This window comes from Strix aluco, chromosome 8 (assembly GCF_031877795.1).
Source record: "Strix aluco isolate bStrAlu1 chromosome 8, bStrAlu1.hap1, whole genome shotgun sequence".
Lineage (NCBI taxonomy): Eukaryota > Metazoa > Chordata > Aves > Strigiformes > Strigidae > Strix > Strix aluco.
In genome coordinates, this window is record NC_133938.1 from 19,018,209 (window position 1) to 19,036,597 (window position 18,389).

An 18,389-nucleotide genomic window follows, 5' to 3' on the forward strand; every position below is an offset into this window, starting at 1 on the left:
AATTTCTATCTTTTCTACTCATTCGTCGGCCTGTAGTAACTGCAATTGCAATGCCTTTACAGAATCACCTTTGAAGGGGTACTAGTGAAGCAACCCCGAAAGAAGGCACAGCCCTGACAAACGCCCCAGCCCTGTCCCTGCGCGCTGGGGCGCTGGAGTACGTGACCCCCGAGCCAGCGCGGCCGCCCCGCCTGCCCCCGGCGCCCTCGCGCTCCCCTGTCGGGGCAGTTGGGGCGCGCGTGGCGGTCCCGGCAGCGCGCGGGGCTCAGCGCCGCGCTCCTTCGCTCCGGGGACGGTCTCTCCGTGTTTCACGACGCGATACCGGGGCGCAGCGCGGGGACGCGAAGAGCCCTGCGTGGCCGAGCTGGTGGGCGCGCCACCGCCCCCGCGGCGCTGCCCGCCCGGGGCCTAGCGCGCCCGGGCCGCGGCGGGCGGGCGGGCGGGGCGGTGCCGTGCCCGGCGGCGGCGCGGGGCGAGGGCCGCGGGGGGCCGCGGGGCGGGCGCGCCGCCGCCGTTCCCGGTGCCTCCGCTCGGGCGGCTCCTGGCGGCGGCGGCGCTCCGAGCCCCTCCCGGGCGGCGGGGCCGGCGGCGGGGCCGGCGACGGGGCCCGATGGCGAGACCCGGCGCTGCGTGCCCGCCGCCTGCCCGCCGGGTGGTGGTGGCCGCCCGGGCGCTGCTCTTCTGGGCGCTGGTGTACAGCTACTGCGGGGTGTGCGCCTGCATCGCCGGGCTGCGGCTGCTCTGGAGCATCGGCCGGCGGCCGGGAGAGACCTTCCGCTGGGTAGTGCGGGAGAACCCCCCCGCCTGCCTCAACGACCCCTCCCTGGGCACCCACTGCTACGTCCGGATCAAGGTGAGGGCGGGGGCGGCGGGCCCGGCGGGGCGCACACGCACCCCTCCGCGGGTCCCTCCCCTGCATGGCACCCCTGCCTGCGCGCCCGCCTGCCTGCCTGCCTGCCTGCGCGCCCGCCTGCCCGCCGGCCCTCCTCTGCGTGGCTGAGCGGCGGCACCGTGCCCGCTCGGCTTTGCGCGCTCGCACACCTGCGCGCATCTCGGCGCCTGCCCCCGGGGGGCTCGGGGGGGACCGCAGGCCGGGCCCGGCCCGGCTGCCCTGGGAGGGAGCGGGCCCCGGCCGGGCGCGGTGCGGGGGGCTCGGGGGGCGGCCCCGGGCCTCTCGCAGCCGGGGTGCGGATACGTGCCCCGCCGCTGCCCGCACCTTCCCCTGCGCCGCGCTGTTACCTTCGGCTTGCCCAGTGGCACCCGGCAGCATCTTTCGTGCATCAGGGTCGCCGGGAAAATGTAAAGAGGTAAGCCCTGTCCCTAAGGTTGCACCGTTTACAGCCCCCAGTCAATCTGTATCCTTGTCTTAGACCTCTCCCTGTGATCTGCTCCTCTGCCACATGCTCTAAATGAAGTTGTATTAGCTCCATTTCTTTTGTAGTTATAGGTGAGCAAAGAACGCACAGCAAATTTTGTCAAGTGTTGTTTTGAGTAAAACAAGCACAAAGACCTCAGTTCTCTGTGCAGATGGTTTTGTGCCAGGCAGTACTGATAGGAATTATTGAGCCTCTCAGTTGCTCACGATTGGCTTGTTTTCTTTTTCTAACATCATGAAGAGGCATGTGCATGCTTTTCTACTCATATGCCCCATTCTTTTTTCCTGTAGCACCAAGCAATAAATGAACGGGTTGCTGGGGAAGTGAGGGGTATGACAGCAGTAAAAGAGCATTTGGGGGCAAATCAAATTGCAGTCAGTATGACAGTCTATCACCCGTTTCAGGAAATACGAAACTTGCCGTTGGATAACAGCAGGCTAATGTGTCACTTTCCAAATGCATGTATTGTACAGATCTGTACAGATTTCAACAGAATAAAGAAAAAGTCTGTTTCAGAAAAGATGGCAACATCCTATGTCTGTTTGGGGGGGCAGAAAAAGGGGACAGGAGGAACTGAAAAGGTAGAGGGTGGGCTTAGTTTGGGGCATGTGACATTTAAACTGCTGCTATACAAGTGATGATTGAATTTGTATGAGTAAAGGGGATGTCCTTAAGAGCAATAAATACGTTAAAATGAAAAGATTGAGGGTAAATCCCTAGAGAACACCAACTGAAGGAAGCAGGGTGGAGGAAGGCTTACCCACTACTCACTAATTTGAGAAGAGAAACCGTGGAATGAAACTGAGAAACTTCTTTAATATAAAATGATCAAGGCAGAGCGATAGGGAGAATGGTGAAGATGATATTATGGCCCTAAAATTTACTAGGGATTTATTTTTACCTCTAGGGACTTCAACTTCATTGGCATCCCAGAGGAGAAATATGAGTGTAATTTTGGGCAGAACTGAGCAAAAGTCCCTATTATATCCATAGTGAGTATAAAACCCCCAGATGTTCCCTCTTCAGAGCCCTTTCAAGAATCAAGACGTAAGTTAATGGCTTTGTCGCTGGTTAGTGATTTAGCAATGCCAAGGTAACTCAGAGAAGTTGAAGCATCTCTGGCAAGAAGAACTTTTTGTATTTGTTTGTGATCCTTGGCGTGATACAAGCTCTTAATGTACAGCAAAGACATGGGGGTTTTCTTCCCTTTTTAAAATAGCAGAGACAGTGCAGGCTCTGACATTCGTTCAGGAGCTGTACAACCTTTCTTCCTGCTGTTTCCTTCACATGACTTCTAAACAGCATGTTGTATTTTGTGGGCTAACTCTTTCCCAACTTCTGTATCCACTTCTGTGCGAGAATTCAGTAAATGCTCTAGGTCAACATTTCAGCTTGTTTAAATTCTACTGGATTTGACCTTGAGTTAATGTAAGCTTGTGTACATTCATTCATTTCAATGGCATTTCAGTGTTCAGCCTCTGCACTGCTAACAGTAAGTAACTTGCCTGCTGGTAATTCTCATAAGACCCATTTTCTTAAAAGGTGCCTCAGAAATAGTGACTATAGACAGGGCGGAAAGAAGATTATAACATTAAGGCTTTCTTTTCTGAAGCGAGTCTGAAACCTTGAACAGTAAAACCAAGCAAAAACCACTTGCTTTCCAGTTATTTAATTTTGATTGCTTTTGGTTCTTAAGAATCCATGCAGTCCTTTATAGTGCCAGAAGGCAACACGATGGTTTTAAATAGTTGCATAATCTTACAAACTAACTGAAAGATGGAAGGTGCATTTAAAGTATAATATGTCTTAAAGTCTTTCCATAAAGCACATGACTGCTCTCCATGTGAAATCAAGGTGCTAGCTTTGACAGTAATCTGCGTTTCCTAGTCTGGTGACTGCCAGGCAGTGCTCTTTCGGACATGTTAGCATGCTCACGGCTGAACTGGCACATCCTCAACATAGCCTGACATGCGTTAGAGCCGGTCCTCCCTGGAAGAAGCTGTGGCAGTCCAGGTGTGGGATACTCAGCATTGCCGGGGTGTAGCAGATAACTGATCTCAGAATCACAGAAGACTTCAGCTTCAAAAACTGACAATTTTATATTTTTTTTCAGGAGCAATATATTGTTTCTTAGACAGTTGTCTGAAACCATATTCATTCTCAAATCCCAGTATAGCAGTTCAATGCAGCAATAAAAACACACTTCTTTTTCTCTCATTTTAGGATTCAGGGTTAAGATTCCACTATGTGGCTGCTGGCGAAAGGGGTAAACCACTCATGCTGCTGCTTCATGGCTTTCCAGAATTCTGGTAAAACTCCCAACGTGCTTTTCTTGTATAAAAGAGGCTGCTTATGATACACAAGAGTGATCATCTCAGCTTAAGTATACCCAGTGTGATCCGTTTTATGTATTTATGAATACTAACTAACGGCATGAAGTTTCAGTAGAGAACAAACCATTGAAACATTTTGGAACTTGCAGCATCCACAAAAAAGTTCCTGCAGGCTGACGCAAACCAGCCATCTTTTTTGCATTGTCAATTCATTTTTCCCCAAGTATGTACACTTTTCTTCAAACTGGGGGCAGGAACTGCTCATTTTTAATGAATTTCCTGGTTTGATACCATTTGTACTATATGGCTAAAATTATGAATTATAGCAGAGGGTGTTAAAATAAGGATCCATTACATGTTAAGTGCAATATGGATCGCTGCATTTATTAAAAACACTATACATTAATTTTTAACTGGGCGAGGGGAAGAACTGTGAGTTCTACAGGCTATTGTGCAGCCTAATTTCAGAATGCTACTCAGGGAAAAAGGTTCTATTATTAGTTCATCACAAGATGAATGATGAATCAAACCCAATCCTAAATGTTTGTTTATAACAATGAAAAGCAGTCATGTGTCTAATGATTTAACCAAATTGCTCAGGCTGTCATTGCCAGGTTTAACTAGTGAAGCATGGCTTACAGACATTGCACCAATAAAAGAATAAGGAACAGGGGAAGTTAAACAGCGAGTTAAATGATACTTTTCCTTTCTAAACTCAGATATGGAGCTAGGGTCCACTGTTGGAACTGTGATCTTTCAAGCTGGACTCGGGTCATACCATGATAAATTGACCCAGTTAAAACAGAGGTCAGTTCTCTTCCCTTAGCAATTTCCTGTAGATACTGAGGATGATGGTAGAAAGTCATATTTAAGATAAATTTTCAAAGAAGTAGATTGTTCTAATAATAAATTGCTATCTAAAAGGATTAAAACTGTAAACTTAGATTAAAAAGACAGTTAGATGGGGGGTGCATATTCTATACAAACATTTATGCATACATTGCGTAACGCATATTCTAACACAGTAAGACAGCTGAGACTACAGCTGATTTCCCCCACAGTGAGAACAACAACAGAAAATTTAGCATTTTATATACGTATTCTACTGAGATCCAGTATAACATCTTCAAAAAGCAGAAAGCCAGTCTTACAGTTTAGAATGGTGAGTCACACTTTAAGTGACAGTTAATATATTGTATTATCTGACCATTCAAAAGGAATGAATAAGAAACTGTTATATAGGTCACTGGGACCACCAATAGCATATTTTACATAACTGTTTTTAAAAAGAAGACTACATGCCAGTAGTCTATAAAATAGTCACGCTACCAATACCGATGTTGGTTGTTAATTCAATCAGTGAAGAATTTTTTATGCAAGAATAGAGATTGTGCTGAGAGCACAAGATAAAATAATCACGATTTAAGAGATTTAAAGCAGCATCAAATTTGTATCGTTTGTCTAGCAAAACCCACAAAACCAATACAGATATGATTCACAGTTACAATTCTTAATTGTAACAAATCCTCTGCCTTCAAATATCTCAGGGTTATAAGTAGGAGAACTATAACCAGATAATACTGACCCTAGATTGGGAATGTCTGAAGATGAAAGATCACCTAAGAATATAATGCACCAGAGCCATTAAGTGCTTTAGATGCATAAAACCTTGAAAATCAATATAAATGTTGTGGAAAGACAAAATATTTGAAATTGGGCATAATGTGTTGAGACAGCTGGGTACCTGTTAGACTTGTGTGTGAGCTGCTAAATTTTGTACAGGCTGCCTTTTAGAAATAACGTGATTGGAAAGTCACAAAATAGTTTCCATGATTCAACCTTATGAACATGAAAGCGTTCACCGTTTCCAAATTCTGCTTGCAAAGCAGTTGTCCAATAGTTATACTTGATACGTGGTGAAAGGGTTTCTTTGACTATAAAACCTACCCATTTGGTAGGTCAGACATTGATGGACTGTTGTGAAAACAGAAGATGACGATAGCAAGTAGACATTTTCTGAAAACAAAAATAGTTTATTTATTTATGGGCCTCGTTGTTTCTTCTTACTGAAGGATATAGAATAGCTACAACAGTTACCATGGCAAATTCAGCTGCCAAGTCATTGTATAATGCCTTTAAAAATTTCATTCCTGGAGATCTCAGCTGTATCTTGTATTTGCATTACGTGGCACTGAAATGAAAAGGTTCTGACTGTTCTGTTTATATAAATACAAATTAATGAGTGTTACTGTAATATTACTTATGTTCAAAGTCCCTAATAGGCTGGAGGCAAAGCTAAAGTGAAAGAGCCAATGGTCTGATACGGACACAGTTTGAATTTAGGTAGAATTCTGTGCATTGCTCTTAAGATTGCTGATGATCCAAATGTTATACATTGTTTATCTGAGACTGTTGAAATGAGCAGAAGTAAAAGCTAGATCCTAGCACAGAGGGATGCAGCCATTATTATATATACCTAGAAAGATCATGGTTTTCGTATATCTTTCTATTACAGTACAAGATAAGGCCATGTCTGTCTTGGTACTGGCTATTTTGAAATTTACTTGGTTTCAATAACAGCTGAAGGGCAGGTAGTTCTCGCAGGATGAGACGTACCATTGTGTTGTTATTTTTGCTTCATAACACACATGTAGTCACTACGTACTGTTACAGAATGAGGAATAGCCCAGGCCTTTGCCTGAGTTCTTAGTTTTTTATGTCTTCTAATGTGTGTAATGTTATCACTTTTTTCCATAGAAACACAAGCAGTGAAATACTTTGTGCAGTACCAACACGTTGAGAAATTGTTCTGGAACAATTCTGGTAGTATAGTGACAACAGATGAAAGTGTACATAATAAAAACTTCACCAAGTTAATTTGTTATTCATTGTATTTCTTTCTTTGGTTTATTTAGTGTCTGAATTATCTGACATTCCTTTTCTGAAAAGCAAAAAAAAAAAATCAAACACATGCCTTGAGGCATGTTTCCCTACTCCATCAAAATGTGTGTGTAAGCAAGCAAGGGAGAAGAGGAAGCTTTTCAGACCTTACTTTTTTGATGGTACTATGGCTCCAAGGATAAAACAGACTAGTCCTCTGTGTGCTCTGGTTTATGCTTGCTTCCTTTGCAGCAAAGGGACCATGCCAGACTCCAGGAACTGTTGAAACACCCAGGCTCTGGCCATACCCCCTTCTGGCAGCTGCACTTCCTCCCTGGGGAATTCAGGAAGGGAGCACAAAACTACTGTAGCCACAAAGGACCATCAGCATACCACAGAAAGAAAAAAGAATCTCATTACAAACAAAGCCATGCTAATTTACTCTCAACTATTTCAGAGCAAAAGCATTGAGTGCATTTTGGTATCATATTGCTTGACCTTATAACTCCAACTTTTTTTTCCCCTTTGTTAGGTATTCTTGGCGCCATCAGTTGCGGGAATTTAAAAGTGAATATCGAGTGGTGGCCCTGGATTTGAGAGGTTATGGAGAAACAGATGCTCCTTCTCACAAAGAAGATTACAAGTTAGATTGCCTGATAACAGATATAAAGGATATTTTGGAGTCTCTGGGTGCGTTAGTAGAACACAAACTACTTAGCTCAATGATTACTTGATTTTCTGGCAAAAACCCCATAAAGATCTAGCATTGATTTTTTAAAAAACTGCCTTCTGTTTAATATATACACATTACAGATATGTACAGATATAAATCTAAGGATACTCGTTTTATGGACTATGATCAATGAAAAAGGTTTGTTTACTAATTATGATGTGAATGTTGGTATAAACAATATGTAAAGATGATTTTCTGTCATGAGTTTCAAAAAAATCTTCCCTATGGGCTGTGAAATCCAGCAGTACAAACCTATTGTCTTCTTCCCTAAAAAGGTCTTTGCTTACTCTTAACCATTGCACTTAGTGGATAATGTTCTGAATTAGAATCTAATAGCCCTTGAAGACCAAAGGATTTAAATCGGGTGACATTTTTTCTTCCACAAACAGGGTAGAATAAATATTGTGGGCTTTATAAAGATGATGACAGTACATCTGCTGAATTTAAAAAAAAAAATCCCAAAATACTACTCCTGCACAGTAGTCAGTTCTCAAGAGCTGAATCACTCTGTCTTATACAACAGCGAGAACAGAAGGGAGAACAAGGGACACATTGCTCCCTGTGGCAAATACACAGTGTAACTGTCTAGAGCTGAAGCGAGTCTGCAAAATTTGCCCCTCCGGTTCGGTTCAAAGCAAAAGCTGTTCTGGTGATAAACTCTTAACACCTAGTGAAGGGTATTTCGCTTCCATACCAATAGCAAGACAGGATTAGACTGTCCTTCTCTGAATTGTTTTAATTCCCTGGATACTCTAGGGACAGTGAAACAACTTACTGCATTTCATATGAAGAAATAGTAAAGCAGTGATTACAGTTCTGAGGTTTGAATACAGGATTTGCTTTGCTTGTGATGTTTGAATATTGTGAAAAGATTGGGCAGGCAGTCTCCACACCATGTTTACATTTTCCAACCTTTGCTGGTTGTGTTAATCTCCATGGTAATGCCATGGTTATGCTTGAGAAGTGCTCTCATCGTAATTCAATTTCATAGGGATTTAATTTTTTTTTGAATAGGTATTTCTGAGGCTTGTTATCTTTGTTTGTTCTAGCCCCACGTTAAATTCTTTTGGACTACTTGATTATATCTGAAGTGCTCCAAAAGATTTCTATTCAAGACAGGTTATAAGGTGCTTTGACAACTGTGTCCAAATATATGTCAAAATTCTAAACAGTTTGACTTCTGTGCATTTCATTTGTAGTGTATGTGCTGAACATTACAGTCCTCAGTGAGGAAGGTGATGGTATCTGACACTACAGTATGTATTCCAGCAGTGGTTAAAGGAGGAATGGTTAGGCTTTCAAAAACTTAGTCATGATTTTCCTCCCCCCTTTTATTGCTGTTAAATTACTATTTTTATCAATGGAAGCATAAGTATGTGAATGCTGAGAACTTTAAAATTTGCCATCAAAACAGCATATGGAGAAAAGCTGCAGGCCTACTAAGTATATAAATGTGTGTATTTCTGTGTGTGTATATATATGCTATATATACATGCCTATTAAGTATAATGACTACTTTTTGCATAATGTTGCTGCTCAGTGCTTAAATAACCTCCCATATTCAGAGAAATTCATAAGGTTTAGTTTTGTTCAGGGGGGGCTCAGGAGATTGCTCAGTCTTTCTGTGTGCAGTTTCAAATTCCTAACTCCCTAAACATGACACATGTACATGCGTTATAATGACTGCAAGTTGAATTCTGACACATGTACATGCGTTATAATGACTGCAAGTTGAATTCTGACACATGTACATGCGTTATAATGACTGCAAGTTGAATTCTATATCTGACCCTGCACTGGCCAAGATGTGAACAGGGTGGCCATTTGGATACCGAGTGACTTTAGTTTGACATTGAGGTAGTATAGTTAAAGTGTAATTAAATAATTTTAATTATTTGTTATTTTTTTAACTATAGCAGTGCACTATTTTGTCTGGCCATTAGTAATGGAAGTAGTGCAGTATTAAATAGTTAATAAATGTGCTGGACCACCTATTTTGCCCAATAATGATTTTATTGTATGTGATAATTTGTATGGATACAAATTCCATTGAAATAAAAGCACAAATCTGTGTTTATGTGGTAGGATACAACAAGTGTGTGTTGATTGGCCATGACTGGGGAGGAATGATCGCTTGGTTAGTGGCTATATGTTACCCTGAAATGGTGACTAAGCTGATTGTGGTTAATTTTCCTCATCCTTCTGTGTTTACAGGTGAGTTTTATAGTAGTCTTTGTTAATCCAGAGTGTCTGCATTTTCATTATGATTGTGTTTGCTTTGAGGTTGCTAAAGAAGAACCAACTACTTGCCTGTTTAGATGTTCAGTAGGTAAGTTGCCAGTGCCTCTCACAATCTGGACTGTATTTTATGAAGCGGTAAGGTATCAAGTATTTAACTTTTGGAAATAATTTATTGTAAGAAGTGGGAGTGCAACCAAACTTACTGATGTTCTTAATCCTTGGAAGTCCACAAACATAATTTTCATATACAGTAATCTGTTTTATACCACTTTGGCAGGATAAAATTCCCTGCAGAGAGGTGTATATTGCATTACACCTAGGCTAAGGCATCACTGCATTATTAAATCTGCATAAAACAGCCTTTGTATAAATGTGAATCAGACATTAGAATTTAATCCTAATTTAGGTGACAAGTGACAATTTATGATCTGGTACAATATTCATTGGAACAAGACAGCCTTTCCAGGCTACTTACTAGAGGCTCAGGAATGTACTAGTAGTGAGTTGAAACAAGGATTTAGGTGCACTAGCAGAATTTGTTGTGTGATAGCTTTGAGCTTGTCTACTACCCAGAATTACAAAACATTTCATAGGGATAAGATCAACATTCAGTAATTAAAATGAAAGTAGTATCTCACTAATTTTAATTTCTTCAGTTGCTGACATTACCCTATTTTCATTTTAAAATTCATCTCATTTCCCCAGAAATAGTTAAGAATGTTCAGTGCAGCTTTAATTTTCATTTCAGTTGAATGTAAATCTGACCTTACACCACCATGGAATCAGAACCATTCACACATGTTGTTCTCACAGTGTTCTTGGTCACCTTTCTAAGATATTAAAGAACATTTTGTGAGATAGTTTAAGCCTCACTTACCCCAAGAAAGGTCTGTTCACCACCACCTGAGCAAGCAGGAGCTTTTTGCAGTATTTTCACTGAGAGCAGAAGCTTTTTGCAGTATTTTCACCGAGAGTAGTAGCCAGGCTGTATAGAAGACAAATACATTTTATTACAGTATTTCTTGGTGTTTGCATATTTTTTAAAAGACAAAATCTGTTCTGTAGCTTCATAAAGTCTCCCTGGATCAAATTTGTTCTACTGTGGATTAAATGAAAATACACGGTTTATAAATTGTGCAGAAAAGTAAGGCGAGCAGCGTTGATGATGGTCCGTTAAGGAAAAATATAAAGGGTGATGCAATTTAAGAATGTTTAAGATACGAAAGCTTAGAAGATAGCTGACGCTTCAATCTACTTTGTTTTAAAACCCATTTTTATTCACTATCAGAATGAATATTTCAGAGAGATCTCCTGTGTTGGGAGTGCAGTTTTGCCTTCCTGAATTTGCATCTTCCTAGTACCTGCATACATTCTGTGCTTGCTTTGAGGAAGTTAGATATTTTAATGTCAGTGATGGCTCTTGCAACTCATTGGAGACACAAAATTACAATAAAAAAAATACTTAATGCAAAGTTGGCTATATAATTTTCTTTTATTATATATGCTCCAATGTCTTTAAAAAGTGACATTGCATAATCTTGATTATGGTTCTTGAAATTGCCCAGAAGACAACTGTTAGAAAAATTCTGCACTTTTGTAAACAGGATTGGTGCTGTCTTTAGAATGTAAGTGGATTATCATCTACAGATTTCTGTGAATCACATCTTTGATGAGAGAAATACTTAAAGGCTTGTATTTATGCCTCTTATTCCACAGCTGAAAAAATTGCTGTAGAATTGCTAGCTACAAAAATAGATCTCTAAGTGAAAACCTATCATGTGATTAAACTCTCCAATGTCACTGCCCTCACCTAATCTTTGGCAGGCTTGTGGTTTGCTGACTGTTTCTATTAACACATATAAAAGAAGTATGTTTTAATGGCCACATCATATACTTACTCCTGAAACAATAATCATCTTTTGTCACATAGCATGCTCTAACGTAATATTTTTTAAAACATTCCTTTAAGTTTAAAAAATAGTAATATTAACAGTAATTTTGTCTGAGTCATCAGTTTTCATTTTTAATTCATGGACATTTTTGTTTCAGAATACATTCTACGACATCCATCACAATTGATTAAATCTGGTTACTACTTCTTTTTCCAAATGCCATGGTTTCCTGAATTCATGTTTACAGTAAATGATTTCAAGGTGAGCAAAATGAATGCTCTTGTTTATATATTTAACTGTGAGTGATGGAAGAATTGCCACCTACGTTGATTACTTCTGATGTAGTTATAATTACTGGAAAAAATACGGAGCTTTCTGATTTTTTTTCTTAAACTTTATATATTTATATAAAGTAGGGTATTAGTACATAGAGTCTCTGAGATTAACTCTTGCTTGTGCATTTCTGGGAGGTGTTCAGGTACATATCTTTAACATCCAGCACTACAGTGCATTACCTGTCAGCTGGTTTTACTTCTGTCCATGCCAGTGGAACACATCTGGTGCCAGGGGAACTCCTGTTGACTTATCTGAAGCTCCTGTGTGCTGCGGGACATCCTCTTATCCCGTGGAGCCTTCTACAGGGCAGGCAGCCTGGGAGTCTGGGCATCAAATTCAGCCAGGCAATTAATTCTGCCTGAGGAACCACCAAGGCCAGCACCTTGTACAACTTTAAAAACTAAGTCCAAGCATATAAAGGGAAGAAGCAGCTGCAGGCATGCATCCTCCTCGGTGCGTACAGCCCAATGCAGAGCTCCCAGTGCTGCATGCACAGAGGGCACAGCAAGCAGGGGAGATCCTGAAGCATTCTCCCTCCCGCCTTGTCAGCTGCCAGGGTCCATCCCAAAGGAAAGCCGGTGCCTGCACTCCTTTGCCTGTCACTGATGGCAGGGCAGGGTGCAGAACTGAGTAACTTGGGCTTGGTTATTCTGAAGTAAGTTATACCAGAAATAGTTTTACCGTATGCTTTACACTTAGGTCTCTAAAAAAAGCATTTAAACCATTCACTATACCCTAAGAGGTGTATACATAGATTTTAGAAAGATGTGTCCTGTTGAAGGAGAGAAATCACATTTTCTAGCTATCTTATGTGGTGGCTTTTTATGCTTCCTTTTGTAGGTTCTGAAAAGTTTATTTACCAGCCAGGCCACTGGAATTGGAAGGAAAGGCTGCAGATTAACAGCAGAGGATATTGAAGCTTATCTCTATGTCTTTTCACAACCCGGAGCATTAACTGGACCCATTAACCATTACAGAAATATTTTCAGGTCAGTATAACATTCTGAAACAAGGTAAAATATTCTAGAGACCCCTGGAGGCCAAAAATGTTATTGCATCTTCTGCCGCTAAAGTAGAAGGAGAAAATGCGCATCTGTTTCTAAAGTTTCAACAGGTAACAAATGCATTCAGTGTCAAGCAGTGTGATGCACAGTGAATTGTATGCGGTATCCACACAAAACGGTGAAACAACCAGAGTGCAGATAAGGAAAATCGTTATTTCAAAATCTAATAAAGCAAAGACCCTTCCTCATTCACAGAACCCATGGCAATCACCAAAATCCATCTCTTAAATAATACTTACAAAATTAACATCAATTAATTGTTTGCATTACAGTTCATATTATCTAATAATAATATCTATGAAGAGATTATTATTAGATAATACTACTAGATAGTATAGCATCCAAGTATGTTACCCTCACTTGTAACTTTACAAAAGCATGTCTGACTTGAATTTATTGTGTTTGGGTTGCTTTTTTTTAAAAGGTGGGGCAGGTTTTTCATAACTAATCCTAAAACTAACAGGGTTTTTGTAGTTGTTGTTCCTGCATTGGTCTCATCAGACTCACTGGCAGCAGTAAGCACATACAGCAGGAAGCATACATAGACTGAGAGTATCATAATAGGAAATATTTTTGCAAGCTCAATATTATTTTATTTTCTCAAGCAGTTTTCTAATGGTTTTAACTTTTCTGGAAAGAGTCAGCTTGGCCTTAGAGACTGATGCCCCCTTTTTATCTACCAAAAACTTAACAGGGCCAGAAGGTCTTTTAACTCTGCATATACTCTACTTACGACTTACAGCCCCAACTTGAAGGACTGTGCCAAGAAGAGTAGGATTCAACTCTTTTTTCATTTACTGCCTCCAGTCTTCAACATTGCTAAATCTCCTGCATGCTTCTCTAACACAAGACTAGCTTCCCAATATTCTTTAAAAATGACCATTCTCTTCTTTCTCTAAACTTAAGACAATAAGTGTTTGAGGTAGATTAACTTTTCATTTTCCCCGGTCTAAATTTAGATGCCACCTTTACTGCTTTCTGTGCCTTCTGTGCTGTCACTGTCATGAGAGCAGTCAGCAGGAAAATACTGGGAGGAAAACAGGGATCTGAGCTAGGTCTTGTACAGGCTAAGAAACAAAACTGGATCAAGAAAGTAGAGAGATGGTATATTTTCTTCTAAACAAGATAACACCAAGCACAGACACCAATGGGGAATAAATAAGATGGCTGTGCTGGTAACAGTATACTTAAAGCTATGCAGAGAGTAGTTGATGACATCAGCTGGGATGTCCAAGGGCGATGGGGAGCTGTGTGGCTGCACAACAGCTCCCTGGCCCTCTGCAACTGCACTGCAGGAGCCCCCGGGGTAGGGCTAATGAGGAGCTAGAGAGGCATGAGCGCCCTGAGCCTTGTTCGTTACATTTGCCACAGTGCCTCGCATCAGTGAGCATGCACATTAACCAGATGCTTCTCTGACAATAATAGTGAAATATCTGTGATAGCTGATAGCTGAATTGCAATGGGATTCAAATGAGATGAATATAACAGTTGTGTATGTTTAAACTATTGTTTCAGGCCTTTTCAGGCTCAAAAAAACCTAGTATTAGTTACTAATCAGAAAGTATCTTCTCAGCTATTAATTCCTCTGTACATGTGTGTGTGTTTGTGCATTGTTTGCTTTATTTTTCTACTAAAAGTACACCTGTACTGAATTCAGAGAATATTATTTTAGGTGCTATCAGCCACAGTGCAGCAGGCTTTGGACTGGAAGGAAAAGATTAGTCTTCAGCTCATTCAGTTCTTGCCGCCAGTTCTCATGGTCGCACCTTATGGGATGTGAATCATTAAATATTAAAACTGGATTGAAATTTTCACTTCTCATATAAGCCATTAAGCAGCACTCCAATGCTAATGACTTGTATTCACCGTAACTCCCAGTGGGCTGGCACTGGTGACCTATGTGTTAAAAGTTTCCAACTCATTACTGTCAACCTGGAATTTCATTCTTCAGAGCTTATTTTTTCTGGAAAGTTATTTCCAAAGAGATGATTGAAATCACATAGTTCCATCCATCACCAACACATCCTTGTATAAAAAGCACAGCAGTCATTCCTTCACTATACTTTAGATACAAACACTTTAGGAATAAAAATCATAAAGTATCATAAAAATCATTTTTATATCATGCTTAGTTAAGAGAGATAGGTAAGCAGTTGAAGCTTGAATTTCTTCTGATATGTCAATTTTTTTAGAAAATGGGATTAGTTCTCTTACAGCAATTAAGAAGTCCTTCACTGTTTGTTTACAGAAGAACTGTGTAACAGGGCTGTACGAAGGTTTGTCTGTTTTTTCAAAGACTTAAACTTCATGAGTAGAACTTCCCTGTCTAAATGTGAAATCTGCATGTTAATCTTTGTAAAGGAGATTTCTAGAAACTTCAGGCATAATATAGTGTCCCATATTCCAGACTAAAAAGAAATATATTGTAGCTCATAGGCAATGAAAAATGACAGGTTGTTTATCTATGTAGCTTGTGTAAAAGGCCTAGTAGAGTTTTCCAAAGTGAAGCTACAAATTTTGCAAGGCACTTAGACATAAAAGAAAAATAGTAAACCCTACAGTAGTGAAAAAATACACATATGAATAGTGAAGAGATCCAGGATACTGGATTTAAAAGGTAGAGATTAGTCTAAATGCACTGAATCAGATAATCAGATTATCAATTTTTAAAACTGATACTGTGAATAAGCTGTGGTTCAGTGGGTGAGGTCAGGTTGTTTGCAAGATGAGTTTTTAAATCCACTGCTACGAAAGCCATTTTAAGAATTTTCCTAATTCATCAATCAAAATGAAATTAAATAATTATTTATAGTGACCTTTTATTAATACTTCTTGACATTATGTATAAGTAGAGAGGAAGAATGTCTTCAAAGTCTCCATTTCTTATTTTAAACTAATGCATGCCATCTTCTTTCCCTTTTTACAGAGCATAGTCCCTGAACTAACTCCTAAGTTTCAACTTAGCACTTAAGTATGTTGTAAAAGTTTGTTTAGAAAATCTTTTTTGTACATTACTGGTTTAAAATAATAATGTTAGAGCATTAAAACAATAAAGATTTTTATCTGATCAGATGGAATCTGGTTTGAATTGCCGCAGCTACTCTGTTACAATATGTAGCTAACATTAAACAATTGAAGCATAAATTAGATAAATTTTTCAGCATCTCTAAAATAGATGAGCTGAAATAAATTCTGGTGGGTTAATATGGTTTATGTTGAAATAGTCTTTCATTTCTTTCTTGTATCTTTCCTAATGTCTACCTTTAATGTGAGGAAATTTTTATAAAATATTCCATTTAAAATAATTGTATTAAGACAAAATAATAAATTTTTACTAGAAGTTTAAATAGGTGATAGTGGTGGTATAATTTTTATTAACATTTTACTTTCTAAGGGCTTTTCTTCAAAGTATTCTTCAAATGTCTTATAATGTATTTATCTTTAAACGCTTTCTAGTCTGCCAAAGCTCTGGGTTGTGATGTTGCAGTTTTAAAGAGACTATGACTCCATGAAAAGCAGATTTTTAAGGAACAGTTTTCTTTCACTGCATACAGATGTAGGTATGTAAGTCCAAGGCCTTCAAAAACATACTGTAGCTCTCTGTAAAGGGATCTCTGATGCCGTTGGAGTATTAGCACGAATTTCATAGATGAGTGAATGTAACTGAATTCAGTTCAGCATTTCAGACATCAGTGTTCTATAGAATATTTTTTACTATAAATATTTTCATTTTTAGTTGTACTACATGATATTTACTTTTGAGTAGGTCTGAAACACTCTAGCTGGTATCTTCTGTAGTGTCCAAAAATGGCAGCCTTCCATTTCCTGGACAACCATTTTTTGGTAAGGCCGTTTGGCTACTCAGGTAGCTATCTGCCTTGAACACCGTAATCTAAATGATTTAAAGCATCATATTTCATTAAAACCTACTTGCAGTAAATATTGCAGGTTCAGAAACTTGCCATAGCATTCATCAGCCAAGAGAAAGCCACTGACCTACAAAATTCTGGCCATGTTCCGCATTCCGTTTTACAGAGATCATGGGGCTCCTGAGCTGTGCACCATGCTGAAGCATCATTCATGTTCCAAAACTAAGACCTCTGTTGCAATCAACCGCTGATTACAGACAAGTTAGAGTAGAAGTATCTTCTAACAATTTTATCATCCTTAAAAACAATTAAAGGACTTTGAGTCACAGGAGTGTTTTCTTGGTATTGTAGAAGATATCTTGGAACCTAGAGAGCTTGCAATGAGATTCATTGTGTTCATTTGAAAAGCTAAGTTGACTGAAATTGGTCTTGGTGATTTTTTGTTAAAATAAGACCTAAGTAAGTGTGTTTTATTTTTAAAGCTGCCTACCTCTGCAGCACCATGAAGTCATCATGCCAACCCTGCTGTTATGGGGAGAAAGAGATGCATTTATGGAAGTTGAGATGGCAGAAATTACACGGATTTATGTTAAAAATCATTTCAGATTAACTATTTTGTCTGAAGCCAGCCATTGGCTTCAGCAGGATCAGCCTGACATAGTGAACAAGTTGATATGGACCTTTCTAAAGGAGGAGACAACAAGAAAAAGAGAATGACTCTTTGTACATGTTTTAAGGCGTCTACATAAAAGCTCTTCAGATTTAAAAACTAATTGTTACCAGGGCCATATTTCCAGCCTGCCTTCTATTTTGAGCTCTGTTAGAGAAAAGTGTTTTCAATGTACTGTACATTTGGACACCAATGTTACTGCTAAAAGAAGTGAGTATGAGAATATATGATACCAACGTTGGTTTTATCTGTATACTTGTATTTTGCACATAAAGACACCTGCCTTAAGATATATATGTCTTTGTACAGAAAGAAAATAATGGAAAGTTGCTTGGTTTTGTTTTCTCCCTTGCTTTACAGTTTTAATGTGTGGTGCCTTTTACAAATTTATAATGAAACAATAGAGTGGTGCCATACTGAAGGAAGTCATGTGTTTTCATTCTTGATTCGCCTGAATTTTTTTAATGTATTTTACCATTAAACAGTAACTAACTCTTTTTATTATCTATATTTTAGCATACTGAATGATTGAAAAATTTCTGGGCACATTTCTAGTCTTCAAGTGAATAATGATACGTATCTTGTTGTATTGTTGAATGCAGCTGCTTTGTGCGATGTGTTTTTCTTTCTTGACTAAAAAATGGGAAACCTGTACACTCAACATGTCTGAACAAGAAGAATGGAAAATTAAGATACAACTTGTATCAAATCCACCTCTGTCTAATAAAATGCAACTTAAACTACTCCCTTTATCTGACTTCCTATGGAGAGATTTTTTACTGAGGCTAAGAACTGGATTTGAATAGCTAAAGTGTCTGTCCACTGTGCAGCCTTCCTCATGCTATGATTGTTATAGTTTATTGGAAATAATGCCTCGTTGTTGGCATTATTCTTCCTCTGTTAGCAACTACCGTTCTTGTCTCCAAGAACTGCTGCCAAGTTCCTGCGTTTATAGGAGGAAGAGACACTGATTATGGAAGCAGAGGGTAGAATTA

The 18,389-nt window shown here is 39.7% G+C and overlaps 1 protein-coding gene across 3 annotated transcripts; it reads left to right on the plus strand.

Annotated features, from left to right (window-relative positions):
• Positions 1-564: 564 nt before the first annotated feature.
• Positions 565-18,142, plus strand: EPHX4 (epoxide hydrolase 4). Of its 3 annotated transcripts, XR_012624144.1 has the most exons (8): positions 565-853; positions 3,600-3,685; positions 7,122-7,279; positions 9,408-9,536; positions 11,613-11,716; positions 12,632-12,780; positions 16,312-16,415; positions 17,207-17,329. XR_012624144.1 is itself a non-coding variant. In XM_074832489.1 (7 exons), exons 1-7 carry the CDS (start codon positions 611-613, stop codon positions 17,439-17,441), a joined length of 1,104 nt encoding a protein of 367 aa, XP_074688590.1. In that variant the 5' UTR covers positions 565-610; the 3' UTR covers positions 17,442-18,142. The 3 variants fall into 3 exon arrangements, 2 of the variants coding, with proteins under 2 accessions (XP_074688590.1, XP_074688591.1); XM_074832489.1 differs by lacking the exon at positions 16,312-16,415 and having other exon boundaries at positions 17,207-18,142; XM_074832490.1 differs by lacking the exons at positions 16,312-16,415; positions 17,207-17,329 and adding an exon at positions 16,891-17,162.
• The last annotated feature ends 247 nt before the right edge of the window (positions 18,143-18,389 follow it).